Source organism: Suricata suricatta, chromosome 2 (genome assembly GCF_006229205.1).
Source record: "Suricata suricatta isolate VVHF042 chromosome 2, meerkat_22Aug2017_6uvM2_HiC, whole genome shotgun sequence".
NCBI classification, from domain to species: domain Eukaryota; kingdom Metazoa; phylum Chordata; class Mammalia; order Carnivora; family Herpestidae; genus Suricata; species Suricata suricatta.
The window spans coordinates 32238116-32266075 of record NC_043701.1 but is presented as its reverse complement, the minus strand read 5'-3'; the positions used below and the strand labels follow the sequence as shown (position 1 = coordinate 32266075).

At 39.3% G+C, this 27960-nt stretch overlaps 1 protein-coding gene across 6 annotated transcripts in view; it reads left to right on the top strand.

The window, feature by feature from the left end:
- ST7 (suppression of tumorigenicity 7) overlaps window positions 1-27960 on the top strand; it is a 198933-nt gene that overhangs the window by 63834 nt on the left and 107139 nt on the right. For all 6 annotated transcript variants that reach the window (XM_029924558.1, XM_029924534.1, XM_029924524.1 and 3 more), the window contains exons 2-3: window positions 12877-12959; window positions 24153-24312. In XM_029924558.1, coding sequence (XP_029780418.1) covers window positions 12877-12959; window positions 24153-24312 — 243 coding nt within the window. The remainder of the gene's footprint in view (window positions 1-12876; window positions 12960-24152; window positions 24313-27960) is intronic.

Sequence of the window (27960 nt, the reverse complement as noted above, 5' to 3'; positions counted from 1 at the left end):
GTGTGGTAAAGAATGGCTCAGTAATTAGCCACCATCCTGCCCTCACCCTCAACTCAGGAGGAAGTCATTGCCAGGCCTGCGTGCCCTAGACTGAGGCTGTGGTTTGGGGCAGCCCCTTGCTCTCAGATCCTAGAGGGCTCCCTCAGCCCGGCCATAAGCTCTGGCTTTGAAGCCAGCACCAGATTGTCATTTCAGAAGAAGCAGTGAACTCTGGAAATCTCAAAAAGCAAATCGGATGGGTAGACATTTCTCTTTGTTTTGTCTCCCCAAATGTAGGGTCAATTATATAAAAGAATGTTGTGTCCCCAAGGGGAAAGAGCACAGACTTTGGGATCAGGTAGAACTGTGTTCAAATTAAGGTTCAGCCGTTAATAGGGGTGTGTCCTTAGGTGAATCATTTAGTCTCCATAAGCTTCAGTTTCATTTGTGTAAAATGAGGGTAATCTAAGTTTGCCGGGCTGTGGAGGGAATTAAATGATTAAAAACATACAGTAGGAACTCTTGGGTGGCTCAGTCAGTTAAAGGTCCAATTTGAGCTCAGGTCATGATCTTGTGGTTGGAGCCCCTCATCAGGCTCTGTGCTGACAGCTCAGAGCCTAGAACCTGCTTCGGATTCTGTGTCTCCGTCTCTCTCTCTGCCCCTCCTCCACTCTTGCTCTGTCTCTCATAAATAAAAATTACAAATAAATAAATAAAAATAAAAATATATATTAAACACCCAGAATAGTGTCTGACATGTAGTAGCTGTCTCCGCAGTATTTGTTGAACTGAAATAAGTGTTTAAAAGTGTGGCTTGATAAGATTTTTTTGTCCCTATAACAGTGATGTTGGACATTTTGCAGATAATGATCTAGATGATATTGAAGGTGGTGTTTTTGCAAATCACTTACTGTACTTGCTACTGAGTAGTCATCTTAAATATTTCTTTATGCTTTAGTCTCTACATCTGTCAGTTAGCATTATTTTATCTTAGTGTATTATTCCCAAGAAAAGCAGTCTTTGCGTGTTACCATTACCAGTGCTGTGTGCACTAGTTTTTGTTACTTTTTGTCAGTGGGTTGGAGGGGGTGGCATTTAAAATATTTTTTCTATAGTTTAGAATGTTTTGGGAAAACAACCTTGAAAATTAATCCACTTTTTTCTTTTGTGTTTGTTTTTATAGTATCACGATGAGTGACCTTTGCGTGGTAATACCATTTGTAATACAGCTAGTCAGAGGTGCCTTCTGAGTTTGTGGACAGGATTTCTTGGTATGAGGTTGACTGACTCAGATCAGACCCAGAACATTGGCCTCATTAACCTTGGGTTACTGGAGATAAACTGCTCTAAGGATCTGCACATAGACATTTGTTAATTTAAAAAATTTTTTTCTTAATATTACAGGTGAATGCACAATGTCTGAAAACTATTAGAGATAGTAAGAATAGATTCAAAAGGGAGAGAAAGGCCATTTTTAAGGATTGGGAGCATTTGTATTGGGATGACACAGGGCATCTGGAAGTTAGATGCATCTTTTCATACACTATAAGAAAAACTGCCTTACCGATATTTAAAAGTACCAGCAGTCCAGTTCCTACTTACTGTCACCTATAGACCTTACTTAGAGCTGGATACATTTGCGATTTATCACTTATAATTTGCTGCCAGGCCTGGACCTGGGGAGATCATTTTAGGTGCCCTTGGGAATAGTAACCAGTTATTTTATGCAAATGCAAAGCCAAGTCTAATTACTGGAATTGAAAATAATGAAGCCAGCCTTTGCACAATCAGGCCATTGGAACAGCTGAATACTTAAAATATTGGTCTGTCTAATGGTTTTCCCCGCGGCTTCTTGTCTCTGTTGGTTAGGTGTCCTCATCTAGAAGGAAACAGCCTTAAGACAGATGCCAGCAGACCATCTGTTGTGGGAGAGCTTTTCACTCCAGAGAGAAGTAAATTAGTTGTTAAACTTTTGAAGAACATCGTGAAAATAAAAACATAACTTAAAGTCAGATTTTAATTTTACTACCCCATGGCCTAGAGTTGCTTCTTTGGCTCAAGCAATTGTCTTCCATTGAGGCAAACTCTTCAGCTATAAGTTAGAAGATTTTAAAACAAATCAAGTAAATTAACAAAGTGCAAAATCAGAATCAATAGAATAGAAAATAGACTTATTTTTTTTTGTTGTTTAATCACACCTGATAAAAAAGGAATGAATATATGTATGTGTAAACTGTCAGGTTCAAAATTATGTCACTTAAGGTGACATAATTCCCTCTAATTATTCCTTACGATCTACATAAAAAGAAGAATCTCTGAGAAAGTAAATACATTTCCAAAGAGTAATCTTATGTCTTTAAAGGTGTGGTGTAAGAATGAGCCAGTATTGGATTTTTTAGGGTGGATCTTGGTGTAGTGTAATAAACGATTAAAATTTATTCCTAATTCATTTACTAGTTCATGCAGTGTTATTTATATTTTCTTTCTTTTTCTCAATATTTAGTTATTTTCTTTGAGAGAGAGAACATGCATATATATGCACGCAAGTGAGTAGGAGAGGGGCAGAGAGAGAGGGAGACAGAGAATCCCAAGCAGGCTCTGCACTGTCATCGCGGAGCCCAACATGGGGCTCCATCTCATGAACCTAAGACTGCAACCTGAGGCAAAATCTAGAGTCGGAGACTTAACTAACAGCCTGAGCCAGCCAGGTACCCTTTATTTTTCTTTTAACCTAAGTCATGCTTAATGATACATTCTTTTCTTCTCTTTCCTGCCAGACTTCCTGTAGAAGTAGCCTGTGCTTGCTGCCATAATTCCTTTCCACTCACTGCCTTTAATCACTTGAAATTTGACTTTGGCCCCACGTTACCAACATTCTCCAGAGTCTCACCCTTTATGTCACATTGTTAAAAGCCACATACTGTTGAATTTACCTCTGCAAATCTGATATGCCCAACCTCCCACCATGGTGGTATCATAGGAGCTGGCTCCGAGGTAACTGTCCGAGCTGTACATTTCCCACGTCACTTCATGAATCCTAGCGAGTGCTTCCTCACTGCCTCTATAGCACGGCTGGTTTCTCGACCTGGCAGTTGAGCCAGCGTAATCTCCCACTGCTGCTCTTCGTCCTACCTATATTCCTCCACCCCAGTTCTTCTGTGTATGCTCTCATATCCATGTGGCATCTGTATCGTCTCTTTACTTCTCTCCAATCTCTTGATGAGAGCTTATCCATCTTTCAAAGCCCAGAAGGAAGGACATCTCATTTATTAAGTTTCTCTGATCCTTCTGACTAGAAGTAATATTTTCTTCCTCTAGGTTTTATCTGTACCTCTCTTCTGATGTTTCATATTCTGTCCTGTGTCATTTGTGTGGGCATCTTATTTTACCTTCTCAAGGGGAACATCAGTTTCATTATATCATTTCATTTACTAACTTCAGTGTCTGTTTCAATGTCTTGCCCTTTTTATAAGTTAATTACATTTTGGATAAGTTAATGGACTAGCTGGTATTAATACAGAGCACTTGCTGAACAAGAATGTAGGCGGTTATACTTCCATGGACCAGGCTCTGTGGTGGTTGCTCAGGGGAGATTGAGGCACACTGAATGCTTTCCACTTCGAGGTGCCTGGGGCCAGCCTGGAGAGCCACATCTCTGCAGGGCTTCTGTCTTTTGAAGTATAGCCATGGGAAAGTTTTGCTCCTTTTTTCTTCCTGCTGGTAAATACTTTATAAGAAACAGAAAGATTCTGGGAGCCTGGGTGGCTCAGTTAAGCGTCCGACTTTGGTACAGACCATGATCTCACTCTTTGTGGGCTTGAGCCCCACATCAGGCTTTGTGCTAATATTCATGGGCTCGAGCCCTGCATCGGGCAGGCTCAGAGCCTGGAGCCTACTTTCGGATTCTGTGCTTCTGTCTCTTTCTCTACCCATCCCCCACTTGCACGCTGTCTCTCTCTGTCTCTCAAAAATAAACATTAAAAAAAAGAAACAGAAAGATTCATAAAATGATTTTTAACCCTAAATTAAACCATATTTTAAATGGCTAAAACTATAAGACTTAGACTAGCCACTCTCCTGTTCTTGATCACGGTGTAGTTCCTCATTATTAGCTTGTTTTTAAATAAAAGCAAACAGATAATCTGAGATCTTGCTTCATTTGCCTTTGAGGGTGAGGTTTATGTGTGACCAGGCTTTGGACAGTCCTTCATGACTTGACAGAAGCAAGGACCAGGAGCCATGAAGACTGAACACTCGATATAGTTTCCCGGATCATGGCTGAGAAAAGAAAGAAGAAATGTGCTCAGCTCTACGCCTCAGTAGAGCCAAATGCCTCAGTAAAGCAGAAATAGTATACCTGTAAAGTTGCCAAGGCAACATCAAAGGTATAGAGAAGAGTAGACAGAATGATTTATGAGAATTTCTTGCCATTGGAATGGGTCTAAAATTATACTTCCATGTCTTTTCCTTACTAGGATAAATTCCACAGGATTTATCAAGGGAACTATAATGCATAAAAGCTTGAGAGGTGATCAGAGCCCAAGGAGACTGTGAAGGACTAGGAGAGGAGGAGCAAAAGCAGCAAATCAGAAAAAGTGTTTACAGTGTGCTTATAGTTTTCTCTTGAACCGATGCTGTGTCCAGATGTAAAACTGATTTCTTGGGAACATGCACATGTTGTGTATTTAAAGTGTGCCTAGAAAAAGGAAGTCCATTTACTGGGGGGTAAAATGGAGAGGCTTGATTTCCATATTAAGAAAAAAATTCTCTCAGCTTCTACTTTAAGTAGATTTACAAAGACAATTACAGGTCAGCATTTGGAATAATATGTTGTCATGGCAATGAGGTTGAAGTTGTATTTTTTTTTTTATGAACAGTTGAGAAAGAAGCTTTGAGGCAGATAGAATGGCTTATGTTAACACTCCTTCTGGGCATATTGCAGTTAGCCACAGTTATCAGATGTCCACACTGATTTTCAGTTTCATGAATTATTGTTATTATTTTTTAAAGTTTATTTTATTTTGAGAGAGAAAAAGAGTATGAGCAGGGAGAAGCAGAGAGAGAGAGGGAGAGAATCCCAAGCGGGCTCTGTGCTCTCACTGTAAAGCCTGATGCAGGGCTTGAACTCACAAACCATGAGATCATGATCTGAGCTGAAATCAAAAGTCAGACACTTGACCACTTGAGCCACCCAGGCACCCTCACTTTCATGAAGTATACATGGTTCTATCAGTTTTATACTGCTTCATAACAAATTACAACAAATATAGCAGCTTAAAACAATATACATTTATTATCCCACGCTTTCTGTGGGTCAGAAGTACAGGCTTCTGTACAGAAGTACAGGCTTAACTGGGACTTTTGTGCTGGGTCTTACAAGGCCATAATCAAGGTGTCAATTAGGCTGTCATCTTATCTGCAAACTCAGGAGCAGTCTACTTCCAAGTTAACTCAGACTATTGGCAGAAATCATTGTTGTGGAACTGAGGGCTTTGGTTTCATATTGGCTACTGGCCTCAGCCCCTAGAAGATGCTCATAGTCTATTGCCACATAGTCCTCTCAACATGGCCACTTTCTTCATTACACTGGCAAGGAGATAGAGAGTATCTGACATATCTGTTGGCTAGGAGCAAGTAATATGTCCACCCACTTTCTGGGGAAGGGAGTTACATAAAGATATGAACATCAGGAGCTAGGGGTCATTGCAGCTCACTTTAGAGTTTGTCTATCACAGTGTTATTCTGAGAAAAAGGACACTTTTTTTAAATTTTAAAAGCTGTGCAATCTGGAAATCTGTTCAAAATTAACATATGTGCAAATTAGATTATTAAAGTTTATATCTTTCATACTCTTGTCCTTTGGTAAATGAGGAAAATAAGTGAAGTTGCAACTCTACTTAAATGGAATCTGACAGGAGGGAAGAGAGAGGTTTGCTGGGTTGAAAGAACAATAAAATGAAAGAAGAGAATATTCCCTATTCTCATCCAGAAACGTCCAAGTGATGGATTAAAGTATTCCAGTGTGTTCCCTAACCCACTGAGAAAAGTCTGAGGTCTGGGAAAACAGTTTGATAGAAGGTTTCTACAAGACTAGCATGTGCCTTAATACAGTTTATATATATATACATGTGACTCTACTTTCTGTAATTAAATTAGAAATGCTGCTTTTAGGGCACCTGGGTGGCTCAGTCAGTTAATTGTCTCATTCTTGATCTCAGCTACTTAAAAAAAAAAAGTCTGTTTCAGAAGTGTTGCTTTGCATGAAATGGCCAATTTTCTAGTTCACCTTGATGTCCCTGTCTCAGGGCTTGGAACGTATTGTGACCTTGATGATTTGTTCTTTGTATTTAAAACATTTGTAAACCGTCATGCTTGGGTTATAGGTTAGGCTTTAATGCAGTTTATGTCCTAAGCTACAAAGGGACTTGAAGAAAACTAAGGAACAAGATTGCAGGTTTCCATGTGGCCTGTGGCTGAATTGATTATTCCCTTGACATCTAGAAAGGCACAGATCAGAGATTGAGGGTCACAAGTAGACTTGGGGGATTCAATAATTTCTTTGCCTTCAAAATGGCTGCCTTCAGACTCACCCTCCAGTTTATTACCACCTCCAACAACTAAACTTCAGTTGAAAGGGCCCTTCATTACTTGGTTCTTCATTTACTTTGTGGGGTGTCCATGTTTCTCATAGGACAAATCACACTACAGGTGATTTACTTCCTGGGTTGTGGTCTGTGCCACAGTGGTTGGCACATAGATGGGGGCGCTGAGTAAATGCTGGTTAACTGCCGCCACCACTACTTTTATAGGAATACGCTCCACTGAGCTTCTTCTGCTCTCTACACCTGTACTGGTGTACACCTCAAAAAGAAGAGTAACATAAAACATAACAACAAGAACAATTCATATTATCTGCTGAGGTTTCCTGTGTTAGGTACTTTATCTAGACTAACACATTTAGTCCACAACAACCCTGTAACAAGCTAGATATTCTTATTTTGTGGACAATGAAACAGCCTCAAAAGTAAAGATTTTCGCCTGTGTTGAGATAAATGTTTCTTTATTTACTAAGAAAAGTGAGCAAACCAGGGTCCCCTATTCCTTAAGTATCCTTTTAGTTAAGCTGCGTTGTACATCTACTTATTGCATGCATTTACTAGTGAGAAGTCCTTCCTAAATAATTTTGGAGACCAAACAGGAGCGAACACCCTTATGTTTTAGAAATACAATTTGGACCCATTTTAATTTGTCTCCTCTGAGAATAGCCATTTGCTCTTCACAGTCAATGTTCCATATATTTGTACAGCAGGCACTATAGAAAATAGTTTTACACATTTAGCAGGAATTCTCCACCGGCGCCTCATCAGACATGCCCAAGTCTGTGGCACCTGTGCTGCCTTTCCCCTTCCTTCAAGGGCACGCACCTGTAGGCCCCTGAGCTGCAGTGTCCGTGCAGAATGGCCTCAGCTCTACCTCTCACTGTTTTTTAAGCCCTGCAGCCACAGGCAACATCTGCATAACTCCTGATTTATCTTACAAGTCTCAGGCAGGATGCTCAGAAATGGCAGAAATTTTTCTTGATCTTTTAAACCCTTTGGTTACCCTGGGCTTTTCTAATCTTCTGATGTGTCCTCTTTGATATTTACTTATCCATTTCCTTGCCTCCCTCACCCATTGGATTGTGAGCCCATTCTGGGCAGGGGCAGTGCTCCCCAGCATTTGGCCCTAGGGTAGGCACCCAGTGAGTCTGTGCTGAAGTTAGGAGAGAATGCACATTTCATCAGAGCCTCAGAGCAGCCCTGGGAGGGTGTGGGACCTTCCCAGGGCCACCACATCACAGTTGATTTCACATTTACAGACCAAGTCTCCTAGCCCTTGTCTCTTTCCCAGGGATAATGCTTTTTCCTAAAATCTCTTCAAAATTTTTTCTTCCAGCCTAAATAAACTTAGTGTCTTTAACTTTTCTTCCTAGGGACTTTATTTCTAACATTTTCAGTGATTGGTGATTGTTATTTTATTACTTTTTCAAGTTTTTCTATTTAACTTGCCATATTTTAGAAAGACATTAAAAGAGACACAGGACAAAGCAGACCCATAATTTTGGGTGTTACAGACTTTATCACACTGCTTATTCAGTTCTTTCTAGTCAGTACCTCCAAGTCTTTGATCCTGCCTTACTTAGCCTTTTCATTCACGGGCTTCTCTGTGTGAGGTGAAGTATGTCTGGGGAGACAAACATAGGGTTATGTGTTCACTCTGTTTTCCAGAAGGTCCTTTCCAGGAGTGTGGTTTGGGGATTGCTCATGCTCTGAAGAATCTCAGGGAAAGGCTATTACTATCTGGGGAGACGGAAATGTGGTTGGCTCCATTCCGCAGGATTCCTGAGTAAGGGCTGCTCACAGGAGTGATCCTTTGCTTCCCATAGTTGACCAATAATCTCCTCTTTTCTGTGATCCAGAGAGGTCATTTAATTTTCTTTATAAACAGTTTTTTAAGGTTTTTTTTTTAAAACATTCATTTATTTTTGAGAGAGACAGAGCATGAGTGGGGAGGGTCAGAGAGAGGGAGACACAGAAACTGAAGCAGGCTCCAGGCTCTGACCTGTCAGCACAGAGCCTGACGTGGGGCTCAAACTCATGAATCATGAGATCAAGGCCTGCACCAAAGTTGAAGACTTAATCAACTGAGCTCCCAGGTGCCTCCCATTTTTTTTTTTTAATTTAGTAATATCTTTGCTCACTGTGGGGCTCAAACTTACAACCTGGAGATCAAGAGTCTCATGCTCTAATAACTGAGCCAGCCAGGTGCTCCTAGGTCATTTAATTTTCAATCCATGTATCCATTCCTCCTGACCTTGTTTCTTCTCAGGGCCCTGCTTCATTCCTTCCCATTTGCTCATTAATTAAATGAGAAGACTGTACTAAGTTGAAGTTCAGCATCATCAGAAGGCTCCATGATTCAGTCCCTGAGGCACCGCCCTTGAGTAACTCATGCAGTGTTCTCTGAGCAGTGACCTGCTGGGAGTGCCCGGCTCGATCAGATGATTTGTTAATTCTTGTCTCTAGCTTGAAATAGGACATTATTGACATTATACGAATCTACTCTTCACACAAAGCTAGATTCGTCTTTGTTTGTTTTTGAATTTGTTTTGCTTAGCCCCAGCTGTTATGGAGGAGAACAGTTATGTGTCTGTAAATTTCAGGAGAATCCAAGTTTATGTTTCAAAGAATATACCCCACAGTTTTCTGCTCTGATTTTTAGGTACTTTACCAGGACCTCATATGTTTTAAAAGATAATTGCTAGCAACCATCATTGCTGATGAAACTACGCAAAGTGTTTCTGGTTTTAAGATGGTCTGGTTTGCAGTGTGTGGCCCTTCTAGTTTAATGAGGGACTTGTCAACTAGACTCTCCTCTCTGTGTGCCTGCCTGCCTTTCCCCTCTGGGGCTGCGCGCCTCAGTAGTAAGATCACAGGGAACTTATCTTTAAAGGTCACAGGTAAAAATAAGCACAGTATTAAAAGCATCTGTCTTTTAGTATTATTTATTTAGAGTTCTCCTTTTACAATGAAAGGCTTTCCATTTGCTATTTTGTTCTTTCATGCTTGTCAGCAATGTCTGCCTGGCCCTGTGATGCCAGGAGCCTGAGCTTGGGGGGCAGGACTACTGGTGTTCAGGGATTTGCCTATATCCAGCTGTGAAGTAACATGAATAAGAATGTTGTCCTCATAGAGCTGAAATGAGAATTAAACTCTCTAATATGTGAAAACGCTTTGTTATTAACTTTAAAAAGTGTTGGGATTTATGCCTAGAATTGCTGAGTACAAGTCTTAGTGATTTGAGCTAGAATATTCAGTACTATAAGGTTAATAGATTCTTAAATGAGTACCTCCCACTCTCTCAAGTGTTTCTGCTTCTCTCACTTCTCTATGTGTGTCTCTATTTCTTTTAATGACTTCATTATCTCTCCCCACTCTAGTAGCTTTCTACAACTGGATATAACAGAGAAGTACCTTTTAATTATTAATCACTGCTGCTATATAATCTTAAGTAAGTAAAACCAAATGGGGACAGTGTTTAGTTTTATCTCTTTAGAAAATTTATATACATATATATATTTTTTTGCACTAATCAATTAGTTCTTGAGTCTTTTGCCCACAGTGGAGTCAGTGATTTTCAGTAGAAAATCTTTACAGCAGGGCTACTAAAGCACTTCTAATTCAGGAGTATCTTTTCTCTTTAAGGAATGGATTTCATAGAATTTTATACTCACTTTGTCCCTAGAAATCTACTGAAAAGTATGCCATAGAAATATGAGAGTTCATAGCTATAAAATAAAGCAAATAACTATGTTTTGTTGACTTTTTAACAAATAATGGAGAGGAGCTGCCTGGGTGGCTCAGTTGGTTAAGCGTCCAACTCTTGATTTTGGCTCAGGTCATGATCTCAGAGTCATGGGATTGAGCCTCACTCACATCAGGCTATTTGCTGATTTTAGAGCCTGCTCAAGATTCTCTTTCTTTCCCTCTGCCCCTCTCTCATGCATGAACATTCTGTAAATGAATGAATGAATGGTTGGGTATGTGGGGTTATATATAGTATGAGGATGGAAATTTTGAGAATTTTAGACACTTCAGAATTCAAATGGGTTTGTTAATTTTTTTCTTTTAAAAAAAATCTTCCTTTTTCCACTAGCGTGCTGAGGAAGTGACAAATCACTATGTCTTTGGGGTTTTTTTAATGGCCAAGCACACCCATCCTTAACTCAGCTCTACCTCTAGAGACCCAGGCTGATTGCTCCTTCTGTGCCTTTCTCTTTTTTTGCAAAAGAGTCCTCTTAGTCAAATTGTGACTAGCAACTGAGCACATTATATTAGTTCAGACTCTTGAGATTACAACTGACAGCCCACAAGTCAAACAGAAAACTCATTTAAGAGGAGGTGCCAGGAAGGATGACTGGGAGCCAGGAAGGATGGAATCAGTGTGTCCTTCTACATTTGTTTCTCTGTGAAGTGTCAATGGTTTGAACTCCTCACCTCCTCAGCCTGTGCAACCATTTGGAAAGGCTGTGATCTTTTCTCAGCACCTCTAAGCAGGTCCCTTCCTCTGCTGACATTGCCCTTCTGTACCTCCTCCTTCCTGCTCTGGTCTAGTTAACTCCTGCTTATTCTCCTGGACATCTTTTCCAACCCCCAGCCTGAAGTGCATCCTTTTTCTGTCTTTTCATAACATCTTGTACTTAGGACTTGAGTGCACTTATCAAACTTTATGGCAATTGCTTGTTTACTCGTTCGTTTCTCAACTAGACTGTGGCCTTCTAGAGAGTCGGAACTGTATCTCATTCATGCTTCCATTCTCTATCCATAGTTTCATTCATAAACAGAGAAGTATTTGTTGAATGAGTGAACATGGAGTCTGTGGTCATGCTGGTAACTTTGCTTTGTGGGCTGAGCTCAGGACAAATGCCAAAGCCTTTTCCCCTAATAATATCAAAGTCCTATTTCTAATATCCTTCTTCTAAAACCAGACTAATATGATCCTCTTCAATAACAAATTCAGTAAAGAAAGTGAATATGCATGCAAAAAGCTGTTTAGGTCAGTTACTGTTTTGGTAATAATCAAAGTTTCATGCAATATCTCCATATAAATGATAATGAAATGTTGAAGTGAACCTTACTTAGTGAACAGCCAGATAAATTATATAGTTGACATGAACCAAGTGTCAGAAATTGGTCAGAAAGGTAACTGACTGCACATTTTTAGTGATTTATTTTTTATCTTTTTTTCATTGACTCCAGTTATTTTGATGAGCAGTCTAACAGCCATTTAACTTAGGTGAAAAGAGTTTTACTAATTCATGCTAACTTTGTCAATTTGTCCTTCCTTCTTAAGAGTAACAATAGTCTTAAAATTTTTAATAACTGCCAACATACAGTTGACCCTTGAACAACACGAGATTAAACCTTCCAGGTCCACTTACACATGGATTTTTTTCTGATAAATACATACAGTACTGTAAATGTATTTATTTCTTATGGTTTTCTTAACATTTTCTTTTCTCTAGTTTATTTTATTATAAGAATACAGTATGTAATATGTATATCATACAAAATGTGTTAATTGTGTATGTTATTGCAAAGGCTTCGGTCAGTAGTAGACTATTAGTAGAGTCTTGTGGGTAGTCAAAAGTTATACGCAGATTTTTGATTGTGTAGGGGGTTGGTGCCCCTAGTACCCCACACCAGTCAAGGATCAACTGTAGTTATTTTCCATTTATTCTAAGGTTGAAATATTCATTTATTCTAAGATTCATCAAGGAGTCTAATGTGTGGGTCTCATGAAACATAAGGATCTTCTCTTTCTGACAGTTTAATAACCAGCTTTTTAAATGTTTATTTATTTATTTTGAGGGAGAGAATGTAAACAGGCTGGGGAAGGACAGAGAGATAGAGAGACAGAGAGAGAATCCCAAGCAGGCTGTACACTAGCAGTGCAGAGCCCAATCTCAAGAACTGTGAGATCATGACCTGAGCCAAAATCAAGTTAGATGCTTAATCACCTGAGCGATTAACCTCAGGCACTCCCTAGTAACCAGCTTTGATTCAACTCCTCAGTGGTTATAAATCCATGAAAACCATTCACAACAATGGTTTGGGGAGGCAGAAATTAAAAAGCTGCTCTTTTCTTTTGTATGTAACTTTTTTCTTTCTGGAAAATATACCTTGACACCTAGCATTCAGAGCCTTTGTAATGCCGAACCATTTTAATGGGACTTTGTTATGATTCTAAGAATTTTTGTCATCAGAAACAAATTATTTCATCACAAAAGAAAAATGGAAGTCTGTTTCATTGACCTACTTATGCATCCCTTATTCTTTTCCCTCTCTTTTTTTTCAGTGAGCATGTTTTTGAACACATTAACACCGAAGTTCTACGTGGCCCTGACAGGCACTTCCTCACTAATATCAGGGCTCATTTTGGTAAGTGGTGCAATCCTTCCTATTTAAAAGCATGCTGATTCTTCCAGGAAAAAATTCTGGAAGAATATATGCCAGCAGATGACAATAATTATCTCAGATGTGTGTTTATGTTGGGTGGTTGGATGTTGAGGCCTTTTACTACCCAGATTACATGTTTCTAAAGTATTTGGAAAAAAATTTAATAGTCCTATATTACTTTTGCTGAAGGGGAAAACCAAAATATAAATATAATGGAAATTAAAGGAAGACAATTCTGTGTTAAATTCTAGTGTCTGAGATACTATCAAATACACATGACTCAGTTCAACAAACAGTGTTTTTCATCATTCTTTTCAAAATGGATTATCAGCCATACTACAGCAGATCAGTAGAAATAGAGCCCAGTTTTTTAAAAATGTATTGATGTACATGTGGTAGTTCTAAGCTTTCCTCCCACCTTTTTTTCTCTCAAAAATTACATTTCCCTATTTCTTCCTTTCAAAAATTCCAAGTAGGCAAAAGCAGTGATAATCTCTCTTTGGTTCCATTAGTTTATGCTCTAAATAGTTAGAAATATGGTAAGTTATAACATCTGAGGTAAGTGAACTTAAATAAGGCCATCTAACTCACTGTAGTCATGCTAATATAATTAAATGATCTTTAAAGAGAAAGAGGTTTTAGAATTTTTTTTTGTCTACATATAATGCCGCTAATTTTTATGGAGACAAGAAAGATACTACAGTGTTGATGGATGTAAGATCACTAGAAAAACAAAAGTTTTAGGGGAGAAGGGCACAAAAATGTGGAACAAATGCATAGGGGAATCTAGAACACTAGAAGGTTTGAGCTTGAGCTTACAGGGAGCCAGAGTAAAAAGGTAGAGCAACACATGCTGGGCAGAAACCTGCAGAGCTTACCGGGATGGTGGTGGTATGGAGAGCGTTGTCTTGTGGTCAGAGCATGTTCAGCTTAGTCTGGCTCTGCTGTATCACGTGGGCTGCTGGACTCAAGGGAGGAGATGTTTCAAGTTGATATTTCTGGGCCAGGAATGTGGAAGGGCATCAGCAATTGCTGCTCCAACATGGTTATATAACTGGAAGTCCACACAGAAAGCCCAATACTCACTGCAGGTGAGGGGGAGGCATATTAAAACTTCTCTTTGAAATGGGTTGAAATAAGGTATGAATAGTAATTTGTACCCTATTACGTCTAAAATGCAGGTCTGCACATCCATCTGTGTCTCTGAAGTCTCTGTTCCATGGGAACATGAGAAAAACAAGGACACACTAGAGAGTTGTTCATAAAGCTGCAAGGTGATTTACTTAACTGATGTTAGTTTGTGGCAAAGCCAGGGCTAGAACCTATGCCCTCAGATTTTCACCTTGATATTCTTAATGGACCCAAGAAACTTCAAACTTGGAAATGCTTTCCGATGCTTGATAAATTATTAATAAGTATATGCTGAAAACATGGCAGCCTTTTAGAGCATATATTTTTGGAGGAGAGGAGAAGGTATTACAAGTCTTCATCTAGCAATTATTTACATTTAAAATAGTATTTTAATATTTTCATTCTAAACTAGCTTTGAAGTATTTTTTGGTTAAACAAGTAGAAAAAAATGAACTTTTAGATACAGTTTTAAGAGCAGTTTCATGCTGAAATCAATAATTCACTCTGATGCACAAGGCAGGTTTTTGTTTCTTGTTTGCGTATTCCTCCCTTGGGGATGTTTGCTTAAGAATATTACCCACTTAGGTGGTGGTTTCTGTGTGCCAGGCACCTATGTGCTAATTCATCTGCTCTTCGCAACCGTCCAAGGAGGAGATTGCTCCTGTTGTTTCCATCTTACTAATGCAGAGGCCGAATAGGTAGGACAGGCAAGTCCGTAACCTGCCTTAGGTCACATCCTGGCAAATAGCAAGAGGAGGGTTTCAGCCTAGGCAGTCTGTTGCTCGTTTCACCACCTTCTGGCTAAGTTCTCAGCTGTTTTTCTAGCTCGCTGAACAAACAGCAGGTATGGATTTTATGTTGGTGTGGTTTCATGAGACTATAAACTGATTGCCAGAGTGTGGGTTATTTCCTTTCACTCTGATAAGCAGGGCTGAAGTCATTTTGCCTTTTAACTCTGGGAGGCGAAGTCCCATCAACTTCCTCTTACAAAGGGATTTTCGCAGACCGTGACCACCTTTGCAGGTCCAGGTTGGCGAGGCTTTCTCTCTGTGTGTGGAGCACAGCGCTGAAGCCTGACGGTCACTGCCGCACCATCTCAGGGTGTGTTTGTCTTGCAGCATTCTCAGGAGGCACAGGATATGCCTGACTGATGTGAAACTTGGGCAGTAGAAACCTCTGCTATTTGAAGATTTTGAAAGGCCTTTCTCAAAATGCTTGGTCTGTACTGAGGGCAAAGTCACTACAATGTAGAAATAGTTCTTGATAGCTTTAGGCTCCTGCTTTAGAGGCTATTGGCACCGGTATTATCCTGTCTTTGGAGACTCAGCTTTGCTAGCCCATGAAATGTCCCCAGGGTTGAGGTTCCTATTCAGCCACTGTTTTCTGCCAAGTGTGTTCATGGAGAGGTAGCATTGAGGTAAAGGATCAGGTGCTTAGCGGTTTGTTTCCTGGCAAGGAGAGACAATTACCTAAGGACTCTCCCCTTAGCAATGGAAGGAGAGCCAGGCAGTGAGCACTGAAAGTACAGGGATGCCCCTGGGGAGGTGGTTGTTTGGGGACCTCAGGATTCCTATGCTGGAGACTGAAACTGTGTAATATAATGTTTTAGGAGAAGAAGGGTAAATACAAACAAAAATACCCTGAAAAAGTCATCTAACTGATGACAGATGTACATATACATAAAACTAAATGTATTTGGCAAATGCTGCTGCCTTTTACACTAATGTGTTTAAAAAATAAGTGAGGACTGATCGGTGTGTATTTTACTAGTTATCACTGCTAGTTCTTAATTTTGCAGGTTGAAAGCCAGCAATGAGTTTGTTACACCACCTACCTCTCACTCTTCCCTTCTGGTCCCATGCCCACATACCCATCCGGCCAGCTCTCTCCTCTGCTTACCTCCAACCCGCTTCTCTGCCCTCTTGGCACAAGCCTTCCTATCTCAGTCCAGTTCCAGCCACAGGAGCTGCACCTGTCGTCACAGTCCAGGCCCACCAGTTTAGTCTTTTAGTTGTTCTCACAAGGACAGGCCCAGTCTGCTTGAAGTAGCCTCTCTGGGCAGTGTTTATTTCAATGGAGAAAATTTCTGGGTTTTATTTTTGTTGTTGAGAGTGGTAAGATGGTTATGTGGAGAAAATGCTTCCTTTAATTTTCTTAAAATGTCGGTAGGATGGAAGAAATGCTGTATGTTGTATCGCCATTTATACATAGACCCTATATCCTATTAACATGGATATAGACATGCTCTTATACCTACATTCTACTCATATATATATTAAATAGCTATAAAAAGAGGCATCTGGGACATAATTTTAAAAAGTGAGAATCAAGAACTAAAAAGGGAGGAAATTAGAATAGTAAATAAAAGACTTAGCTCATAGATTACATGTAAAAAAAACTATGGGAGAAAGTATAGAAGAGATGATAGATAATTAGGTAGGAATAAGTTGTATCAAAGGTACGTTTATTGAGGTACCAGTCTATGCCCGATAGTAAGCACTTTGCATATATTACTTCATTTAATTATCTTTGAAATTCTAAGTGCCTTTATGCTGCTGAGTATAAGCAGACACAAACGTTAAATACTTTGACCAAGCTGAGAAATGGTAAGATTTGAATCCTGTTCTCTCTGACACTGTCCTTCATCGTCAAAAGTAAGGGAGTGGAACTAGGAGATTATTATGGCTCCTTTTGAAGTTTCCTTATCTAAAGAACTTGACCTTCACTTGAGATAGCATTTTAATTGACAGGCATGTGAATCACCAAAATGAAGGTTGATACCGAAGCCAAGAGTAAAAAAAAGACTCAGGGAAACTGGATTGGAAGGGCTCTTGGGGTGTAGGAGACTGTATATAAATATCAGACTCTGTTAATTATGAAGAAAGTTGTCCCTTGGCTATAGTATAAAGAAGGGGCATGCTGTGGGGGCCAAACGGTAGGGGTCTGCAGATAGTGGGAGGAGACTGAGGCTCATTCAGCTTTATCAGATTATAGCTTCTTGGGGTCACCATAAAAATGAATGATTTTCCACAGGAGACCCAAGTGAAGTGCCAGACTAGCGAGTAGACATATGCCTGTCAGGGTCTGACTGTAGACATGAGTATCTGAGTGGATTGGATTAATGATTAGACATGGCAGAAGTGAAGAAGGCAAACAAGCTGATGGCAGATAAAAGGACAAAACTGCCCTTTTGGTTTATCAGTTTACATTTGAGCACAAATTGAGAGGCTTGAAAATCATGGAGTTGCAGGGCTCAGGGAAAGAACTCTCGGAAGCCAGCCGACCCCGGTTTTTGTTTTTGTTTTTCTTTTTGCCACTGTTGCTCCATTTAATGTCAAATGTCCACATTTAAACATCAAGTTAAACATCAGACATCAGGGCCACTCGGGTGGCTCAGTCAGTTAAGCATCCAGCTCTTGATTTTGGCTCAGGTCATAATATCACCCTTGTGAGTTCTAGCCCACATGGGGCTCTGCACTGCCTGCTTGGGATTCTCTCTCTCCCCTCTCTCTCTGCTCTTTCTCTTTCTCTCTCTCTCAAAATAAATAAACAAGCTTAAAAACAGAACAAAAACATCAAATATCAACACATAAGCATTGTCTATGTCCAGTGTTTCACAAGTCACTCATGAATTATCACCTTTGACTTTTGTCTGCTGCTCATCACTTTTTTTCTTTCAAGATTTTATTTAAATTCAAGTTAACATACAGTGTAGTATTGATTTCAGGAGTAGCCTTTAGTGATTTCATCACTTACAACACTCAGTGCTCATCACAAGTACCCTCCTTAATCCCCATCATCCATTTAGTCCATTCCCCTGCCAGCCTTCCCTCCAGCAACCCTCAATTTGTTCTCTATTGTTAAGAGTCTTATATGGTTTGCCTCCCTCTCAGTTTTTATCTTATTTTATTTTTCCTTCCTTTCCCCTGTGTTCATCTGTTTCTTAAATTCCACGTATGAGTGAAATCATATGTTATTTGTCTTTCTCTGACTGACTTATTTTACTAAGCATAATAAACGCTAGCTCCATCCATGTCCTTGCAAATAGAAGCTATCCAGTTTAAACCAGTAAAGACTTAAAGACTAGGCATCCAGAAGGCATATGACTTGGTCAGGTCACTTTGCTAGGTAAGGGTGGAGTGAGGACTAGAATTTAAATTTCCATGTCTTTACCGTGATATCATTCTGCCTTTCATAAAGGTGTTGATTAAGAAAGTGGATAACAGTAATATCTAACAGTTGATGTTTTCATTTTAACAGAGCCACAGAAATGGGTCAGATAGATAAGAAAGGAGGTAGAAGGAGAGAAGGAAGAGAAAAGAAAGAAGGAGGGAGACTCCTCCTTCTTTGGAGGAGACATTATTTTCTTTATCCAGTTGGCCCTGGGATGGGTCAGATTTGGCCAGTATGGAACAGAGACCAACACTTACCACAATTTATAATGATATTTTATGTGTCATCATTTATTGCTTTTGTTCTCTGTAATGGAAGCTTCACTGGGACCATATCTGTGGTTTTATTTGTCTGTTTTGTCTTTTTATATCTCTGTTTTTGTAAATATAACATAATGCCTGGGTAGACTCTTATAAAATATTTGTTGAAAGCACAGAGATCCAGTGAGAGGATGAATTAATTGATTCTGTCAGAATTATCTGGGGAACTTGTTTAATTAACTGATTCTGTCAGAATTATCTGGGGAACTTGTTTAAAGTGATCCATCCAACCACCATCCCAGACCAACTGAATCCAAATCTCAGAAAGGGCCTTGAGGATAGCCACCACCACAGCATGAGCTGGCGGGGCCTGAGGCACACGGTGAAGGGTGACTTCTCCCAAGGCCGGTAGTCTTCATGACTTTACCTCAGGAGAGTGACCCTCCCCTCTAATGCTACAGTGGAAAATCTCATTCTGGGAACATACAAGCACCGAGGTGGGGATGATCATTGACTATTGACCTTGAAAAGAGCCTCACTTCTGTCTTCTCTCTTTTCTTAAAGCCTTGGTGATAGGTGGCCAGGAAGTGGGGAGTCAAAGGGCATGAATACCAGTTCTTCATACAGCGCCCCCTCAGCTGTTTAGGGGAACAGTGACTGAGAGGGGATTGGCTGAGACCAAGGAAATGGGAAGCTAAGACCCATTCCATAGCACATCAGTATTCCTAAACAGAATGTAACAGGAGCCAAAGGGGTAGAAAAGTCTGTCATGTGGAAATGAGGGGGGCTCTGAAAGGGTTGGTGGGTTCAGAGAAAAAGATATATTTGAGAATTCTAAAAAGAAATGAACAGATTATGTATATTATATAATCCATGCTTACTGCCTTGATTTATCTCATTTAAGCCCAGAAGATCCCTCTTTGCCAAAAAACTGTTTACCACCAAATATATTTCTGAAGACTTACAGCAGGTGTCAACTTTGTAGCCTTTCCATTTGGGAGTAGGCTGCGGGAAAGTTTCAGATTTCCTCTTTAATCTCCATCATCTCTGTGTCTATTCTCTTGTGATATCATTACCTACTTTAATCCTAAGAAACATTTAGCCAATTTCAGGCTGAGACATCATTATATTTCCATGGGGTTAATAGAATTGGTGTGGAATTACTACGGTGCTGCTGTTGGGAATCTGTAAGCATTCTTAAGCATGGTGTAGGATATAGGGAAGTCCCTGATTCACAAAGGAAGTACTTTATGTAGAGAGCATGCAGTTCAAGAAGAAGAGGGCTTATTGGCTTGGAAGACTCTAAGCATTTTCAGGAAAGACTCAGCTTTTAGGTTTGCAAGATAGACAGAAGGGCCTCGTTTGTTTATCCCTTTGCTCAATTTTTGTTCCTCCTCTGTGGGAGAAAATGCAACAAGTTTGTACCACAGGTCAGCTCCAAATCGAATCTCCAGCCTTTGTTCCAGTGCTTTTAGTCATCCTCTCTGCTTCTGCCAAACAGTCAGGAGGTCATGAGACATTGGTAACTGGGTCCTTGAAAAATGGGTCTTTATTTTAAATATAATCTGGGACCCAAGTATAACTTTTGGCACTTCTGTCCTGCAAAATTTGGATCCAAACCCCTTCTACCACTCTCACATTCCCAGTTGTATCCCCACCACCCTTATTCTCAGAAGACAAACTAACCTTACCTGCATCTGCACTGAGATCAGTGTCACCCACTTTATCCCTTTGTTGCCTTCTGACAGGTGAAGCAACTCATATCACACCCTACTTTCCAAAATAGAATGTTCCCTCTATGCATTCATCATCTTCCCTTTTCTTCCTGTCTCAGAGCAAGAAATGGTAGGTTGCCTTTTGAAGGCAGGATGGGTGTGCTTTCTGAGCTCTTGGCATCTTACCTCTTGGTCATTTGTACTACTTTGCATTTTTTCGTGTCTGTCTTTTCACTAGATTCTTTACTCTTTCACAAATATGGGTAAGTCTTGTCTTTCTTATAACAAACAAAAAGAACACAAAATCTTTCATTGGTCCTGCTGTTGAGTTAGTCTATCTCCCATGGAATAACTGGGCCCGTCCATATCATCCATCCATTTCACTGTCCACCTATCCATCCATGCAGTAAACATTCATCTGCGTATCCATCCAACATTAACTGAGTGCTTACTGTGACCTTATTTTACACATTAGATAACTGAGCCCCAGAGAATCAAGAGAACCAAATAAAGTCACATACCTTACTGTCACAAAGTGTATTTGGCTTTTGACCTTTCAGCTAGATGGGAGGATCACTTTTGATTTCCTAAATGCCCAATCCAGTTGATGATTTTTAGTTCTCATGTTACTTATTCTATAAAATCTTTGAGGTGAAGCATGAGTTGGGAAAAAGCACTAGAGAGATTACATTTTTAAGACTATGAAATAGTAAATTTATATTTTAATTTTATATTTGTCAGATTAAAACCAGTTTCATTCCATTGTGGCAAGCCCACTAAGCCACTATCATGTGAAAGACTAATTTTAAAATCTAAATTTGCTTATAAGAGCTCTGCTGTTTACATTGTAGGTTATGCACCAGGGAGAAGTATTCAAAGTGACACCAAATATGTGTGTGTTAAATAACACCATCTGCCCATTTGGATCTGTGCAGCTATTTAAAAATACTGTGGTGTGCTGGCCCAAAGCCTGTCATGTTTTGGGATAAGGGGCAGATTATTATGGTAGTCCCAGATTAGAAGACTTGGTTTGAAGTTTATGACTACAAGTCCTTTCCTACTTCCTTTTACTAGTTGTTCTTTGAATACATATTAGAGTCTCTGCCTTAGGGTACTAGGCACACTAATACAGTATAAAGAAGGACCATGATAGATAAGAAGCCATCTACTGCTGTGATAAAACAGGCCTCAGAAGACCCTCTTTTACCCTCCAAACAGCTGCATGAATAACCCAGTCCTTACTGAGATGTTATTCCTGCATTAGAAATACTGAGTGGAAGGTCTGTCTCCTGTTATAATGGAAATACCTTATTAATATGAATCATTTATACCTAGGATGAATTACCCAGTCCCATTTGATAGACTGCTTCTGGATTGGTTCTGATAGCTAAAAAAGCAAAGCGACCATGGAGTCGGAAGGCATTGGGAAATTAAGATTTGGAAAGGGAAATGATAGGCTACATCTGTGTTTCAATGTGCACTGGAGTTACAAAAAGGTGTCTTGTTATAGGGCTTGGTAAGCTTAGGGGTACAGAGTTGGGGCTTCAGTCTAAACAGCTACTTAATTTGCTGTATGGCTTTGGTTATTCCTCATTCTTTATCTGTAAATAGAGACTGTACGTAATCCTTTAGGGTCCCTTTTAGTGCTGACACTCTGTGATTCTCCTGAAGAAACTGAAAAATCTAGAGTTCCAAGTGTGTTTTCTTTTGTTTTGTCTTGTTTTTGTGATGGGTATGGGCTATGTCAGGAGCAACCTGTGAGAAGCATTGTGGTCTGTGGCATGGACTGGTAGTATCAGGGGCCACGTCTGCATTATGTAACCCTGGAGCACAGCTTGTGCCTGGTGTGGAGCACTTCCTGCTCTGTGACTGAATGAATGAACTAAGGCCTGGCAGGTGCCCAAGCAGTATAATATAGAAAGCAGAGCAAAGGCTTAAGGCAACGAAAGCTCTCCCCCACAGTGACTGAGAGCCATTGGCAGTTCTGTGCCCAGTGTTCTGGGTCCTTTGGAGCTTTTCTTTTCTTCTAATAAAGGCAAAGCCACGAATCTCTTGAGGACTTTGTTGGGTGGTCAGGACTGAATGGTGAATAGTACCCTTTTTCACAATGATTTCTAGGGCTTTCAGCCAACAACTTTGCAATAAACAAGAAGATGCTGTACTAGCCTGAATCACAGATAAGTGAAAGAGCAGTGCACCAGTATGTCAGGTGTGCATGGGAGGCATTTACGTCATCAATGTAATAAATGTTAGCTTTGCTATTATTTTTGAGAACCATACATGCAATTAGCACTGAGCTCTTTCTTTTACATGGGGTTTGAAACTAGGTGTTTTACCTGGGTGTAAAAATTGAGGAACCTTGAGGATGAATAAAGAATATGGTTTCTACTTTTTAATCAAGGAAACTGATGTTCAAATAGATGAAATAACTTGTCTGACATTACAAACTTCCTAGACTCATGGTTTGTAAATTTACTATTCTTGAACTTTCTTCTTTTGTTAAGCAAGATCTCTTATTGCTAGCATTCCAAATGTTATAGACTAGTCCTCTCCCTTCTTAGCTTTCATATCATATTCTCCCCTGTCTGCCCATTGAAATTACTTGAATGTCTTAACATGTGAAAATTTTTGTAGTCAGAGGGGGTAACTTTTTGGAATTAAAGTCATGCTATAGCATTGGAAACATTTGGTTTGACTGATAGCTCCTTCTGGTCATTCATAGATATTCTTTCTGGTCTTAAACGAGTGTTGTTGTTGTTGTTGTTGTTTTGTAGAAAAAAGAAAGACAACATTGATTTCTAAATAATAGCCCAAAGTCCATTCCAGAGTCGATAACAAAATCTTGTTCTTACGAAATAAATAAGGATAAAGGCGATCAATTCTATGTTAGTTCTACATTCTGTATTTTAAGAATATGGTATTGCTAACCCTGTGAGAATCTGGGATATAGCTGATTCTTAAGTTTCTACTCTGCGATGATTTGTGGCTGCTTGAGTAACAAATCCCAAATCAGACAGGGAGGAGAGGAAAAGATGTGGGAGAGAGCAGCTTTGAACTACGGTAAGAGTGCTCACTGGAAGGACCAAGGTGCAGGGAAGCAGGCTCGGGGGCTGTTGCTTGCCTTCCCAGTGCTTACAAGTCCTGATTGCAGCCTAGTCATATGAGTGTTATTGCTTCTTTCCTTTTATTAATGAAAATTATATTTTTTTTCCTTTGCAATTCATGGTACATAATAATTGGTACGCTGGTGAGCTAGGAAACATTAATGGTGTTCAATAGATGCTTGTGCTTGTAAAGCACTTCTTAGCAGGTGGAACATTGCTGAGTCTCTCAGTAATTGAGTACCATCCATACAAGAAGTGGGATGCCTTTCTTTCTTTCTTTCTTTAAAACCAGCATTTTTCTAAGGAAATACTTACTTTTTAAATAAAAATAGTGTTTTGCTATTTTAAAATTTTTATGCAGGTATGGCTTTATCTGAATGTAAGGTGCCAAGAACTGGAATATTTCATAAACCATACTTCTAAACCTTGCTTATTTGTGTACATTTCTGGAGTTGTTGTAGCTATGATGATTTTGTTATTAGAATACTGTGTAAATTTAGAGGAAATAATATTGAGCAGCTCTTAACAGTGTTCTTTTATCCATGATTGGAGTCATAGATTTTCCTTGAAAGCCATTTTTAAGGGGAGAAAACTACATTGAGAATTTAAAATGTAATTGGTGTTTTAATTTTTATTAAACTGTAATTTTTAGAATAAGCAAAATTTTTAGAATTAAAAATTAAGTGTTTAAGGTGGGTGTAATTTGTAAATGCAGCATATTTTATGATTTGTGCTAAAAAATCATGAACAGTAACAAAGAGCATAATCCCGTTTACTGTTTTCCTATTCTAGATATTTGAATGGTGGTATTTTCGCAAGTATGGAACATCATTCATTGAACAAGTGTCAGTAAGCCACTTGCGCCCCCTCCTGGGAGGGGTTGACAACAACTCCTCCAACAATTCCAACTCCAGTAATGGGGACTCAGATTCCAACAGGCAAAGTGTCTCAGGTATGCAAAGTCCTTTGGCTTGAACATTCTTTGCTTGGTTTTACTAAATTATTATGACTATAAGACAGTATAACGCTGTTATTTAAATCTGAGACTCTAGAGAAAAATGTAGTTTATTTTCCCAAGGAGTTGACAACATCTACCAGAGAAGTAGAATATATGCATCCCAGGGAAAGGAAATATTTATTTTGTTTAGCTTTACTTTTTCTCCAAATTGGTTTAGCTAAGGATCATTCATTTAAGTCAATGTTCCGAGCCTGGGTCTCCAGCCTCCTTGTCTTTAGTTTCTCATCCATTACTGAATGTGTCCATTCTCTTCCATGCTAACTGAAGAACCTTATGGCTACCTAGATGTGAACATATCACTCCTTTGCTTAAACAGCTTCCTCAGTTCCCATTACACTGAAGAGAAAGCCCAGATTCCAGATTCCTTAGTGTAGCATAAATAGCATTAGCTGCTTTCATCCTATCTTGTCAACTTTGGCTTTGGTCACAATCCTGTCCCTCTCCTTTTTATTCATTTTTTAAAATTAATTTATTTATTTTGAGAGAGAGAGAGAGAGTGAGCAGGGGGAGAAGGTAAGAGCGGGGAGAGAATCTCAAGCAGTTTCTATGTTCAGCATGGAGCCTGACCTGGGGTTTAACATGGGGCTTGATCTCGCAATCATGACATCATGACCCAAGCCAATATCAAGAGTCGGACCCTTAACCAGCTGAGCCACCCAGGCGCTTCTCCTTTTCATTTCTTGAACATGCCGTCTTTTCTCATGACTCTTTCCCTAGAAGTCTATCTCCCTCTCTCACGTGTTTGTCTGTCTTTCATACCTCAGCTCCACTGCTACCTCCTGGAAAGCCTTCTCTGATGGTTTGTACAGTATCTCTCCACCTTCATTGACTTGTAATGTTTTCATATTTAGCATAATTTATCAAATTGCACTATAATGTTTTAGTTTACTGCTTTATTGCAGATTTTTTTTAGCATTTTGCACAGTGTCTGTTCCATCATTGAAACTCAGTGAATGAACAAATGAGTGCATGCAAGGCCTGTAATTTCTACATTCTTAAAAGAAGAAGTAGAATATGATTTCCTAGCTTGGTCTCTTTTTAGCTTAGTAAACATTTCCTACATCCCTAATATGAACCTGGCCTTGTACAGGTTCTTATGAATATCATGTTTTTTAAAAAAGCCAAAGTTCTTGTCCTCATGGAACTCTCGTCCACTGAAGGAGACACAGTGGTAAGCGCTGTGATTACATGAGGGAGCCTCAGTGCTATGGAGAACCAAAGAAGGGTTCCTGACCAAAACTAGGGGATGAAGTTTGCTTTTTGAAGGGGAGGGCACCAGTTCTGATACTTGAAGGATGAAGAGGAAAAAATTAAAGAACTGGATTAGATCTTTTTTTTTCCCCATTCTCCTAGAATAATGCAGTCCACGTTGCATAACTGTCTAGCCAGGTGATAATCATCAAGGAGCAGTGCACATATATTTTATTCTTGTTGTTGATTCAGTGCCCTTTCAATAGACCCTTTGCCAGCCAGCTGTGAGTGGCAGTGGGCACCACCAGGTACATATTTACTTCGCCCTAAAGGGTACAGGTGTGAGAGATGACACCACTCAGGTAGCAAAATTGGGACTTTGTCAACGTACCCACTTTGTGAAAGAAACAGAAAGAGAGCAGAGCAAATGAAACAGTAACACCACTCTCACAAGTGTGGTATGTTATTCTAATGGAGGGTCTTGATCACTTAGTCATCATCACATACACAGGTGTGGATAACTGCCATCACTTTGCATCTGCTGTGAGGACCTAAATGTGCTCTTGTCTAATAAGAGTTACCATAGTCTTGGAGTGGTACAAAATTTAGGAAATTAACAGATTGGAAATGGAAAGCAGCCTCGTTTGAGGCTATTCTTCATTGTGAGTACATTTCTATTTTCATTAAAATTCTCTCTCTCTACCCAATTTAAATTTCTTGGCATCATTCCTTAGGGTTTACACTCTTCTTATGTCACTGTTATTTGGCTTTCTTTCTGTGGATGCCTTGAAGTAAGCCTTATGCATTGTATAAATCTTGATTCTATTCTTAGTGCTTTCAGAGCAATTTTTAAAGGGAGCACCTAAGCCCTGAATAAAAATATATTCAAAAATAATAATCATGGGGGGCACCTGAGTGGCTTAGTTGGTTAAGCATCTGATTTCAGCTCAGGTCATGATCTCACAGTTCATGAGTTTGAGCCCCCCAAGTCAAGCACTCTGCTGATAGCTCAGAGCCTGGAACCCGCTTCAAGTTCTGTGTCTCCCTCTTGCTCTGCCCCTCCCCCACCCACACACTCTCTCTTTCTCTCTCTCTCTCTCAAAAATAAATAAACATTAAAGAATTGAAAAAATAATCATGGAAATTCTCAGTTTTATTTGTACTTAGTTTTTACTTGGCTGAGATTCAGTTTTTGAATATTATTATTAATTCAATTCCACTAGTATTTGCTGAATATCTACTACTACGTATGTAATATTTCTATTTATTTCCTGTATAATAGATACAGTATTTTTTACCTAATCTCAGAACAATGTTCAAATAGTTATATTTAGGAAAGTGTAAATTACCTTGTCTAAGTATATTCAGGCTCAGTCTGCCCACTTCTCCTTGACAGTTTGGCTAAAATTTGGCTAACTCTGCTTAACAAACATGTATGCTGGTATAGAAGTATCAGATACAGTGGAACTGATACTATTTTCCAATTCTCTTTTCCTCTCATGGTTTTTATTTTTGGATAAGAAAAATATTATTAAGGTACATTGTGTTTACTCTTAATCACATTCTATTTACTAGTCTAGTTTCAACTAAGTAAAGGAAAAAGAAAGTCTACAACAGAGGGTAATCAATAATACATTTTCTTAAAATAGATCAATTTTTTAAAAAATTCCTATTTCCTTAATAATAATAAAATGGCTGTTGCCTTAATAATGAATAGGTGAATCATTTGAATTTATTGGAACATGATAAGACAGCTCTTTGCTGAATCTTACAAGAAATACAACATAGCTGACAAAGTCCCATGGATATTGGCAAAGGCAGTTTAATTGCTTATTTGAGAAAAATCATTGAAAAAGCTAAAAAATAAACAAAATACCAGTCTATATGGTCTATATGGTCTATATTGGTCTATATGAAGACTCATACTATAGCTCTTTTTTGAAAGAATTATTTGTTTTGGTTAAAGCTGAAAGACCTGGCCTACTTATGAATGATTTGGGGTGAGACAAGGTGGGGGTGAGAGGGCTATGACTGTTACAGGGCAGACTGTTTATATCGTATTTAACTTCTGTATGTGCACAAAGTGGCCAGAGTGCAGACTGTTTTAAAATTTGTAGTAATCTTTATCGGTGGGTCAGAGAAGAAATGTAGTTAATTGTATACCTTCTTAATGTAGCCACATTTTAGGTGGTTTGGCTTAGGTTAACATTTATGAATATTTCACTTCTTTTGCTTTACTTGGGAGCTAACCTGCCATTTTTCTTGATAAACCCTGCTGATGCATTTCCCACGTCACCCTGTTTCTCATTGCCATTTCTTAATTCAACTCAACTTATGATCTGATGGTGTATAGGGATTTAAAACATGGATAACTTCTCCCTGTCTTAAGGT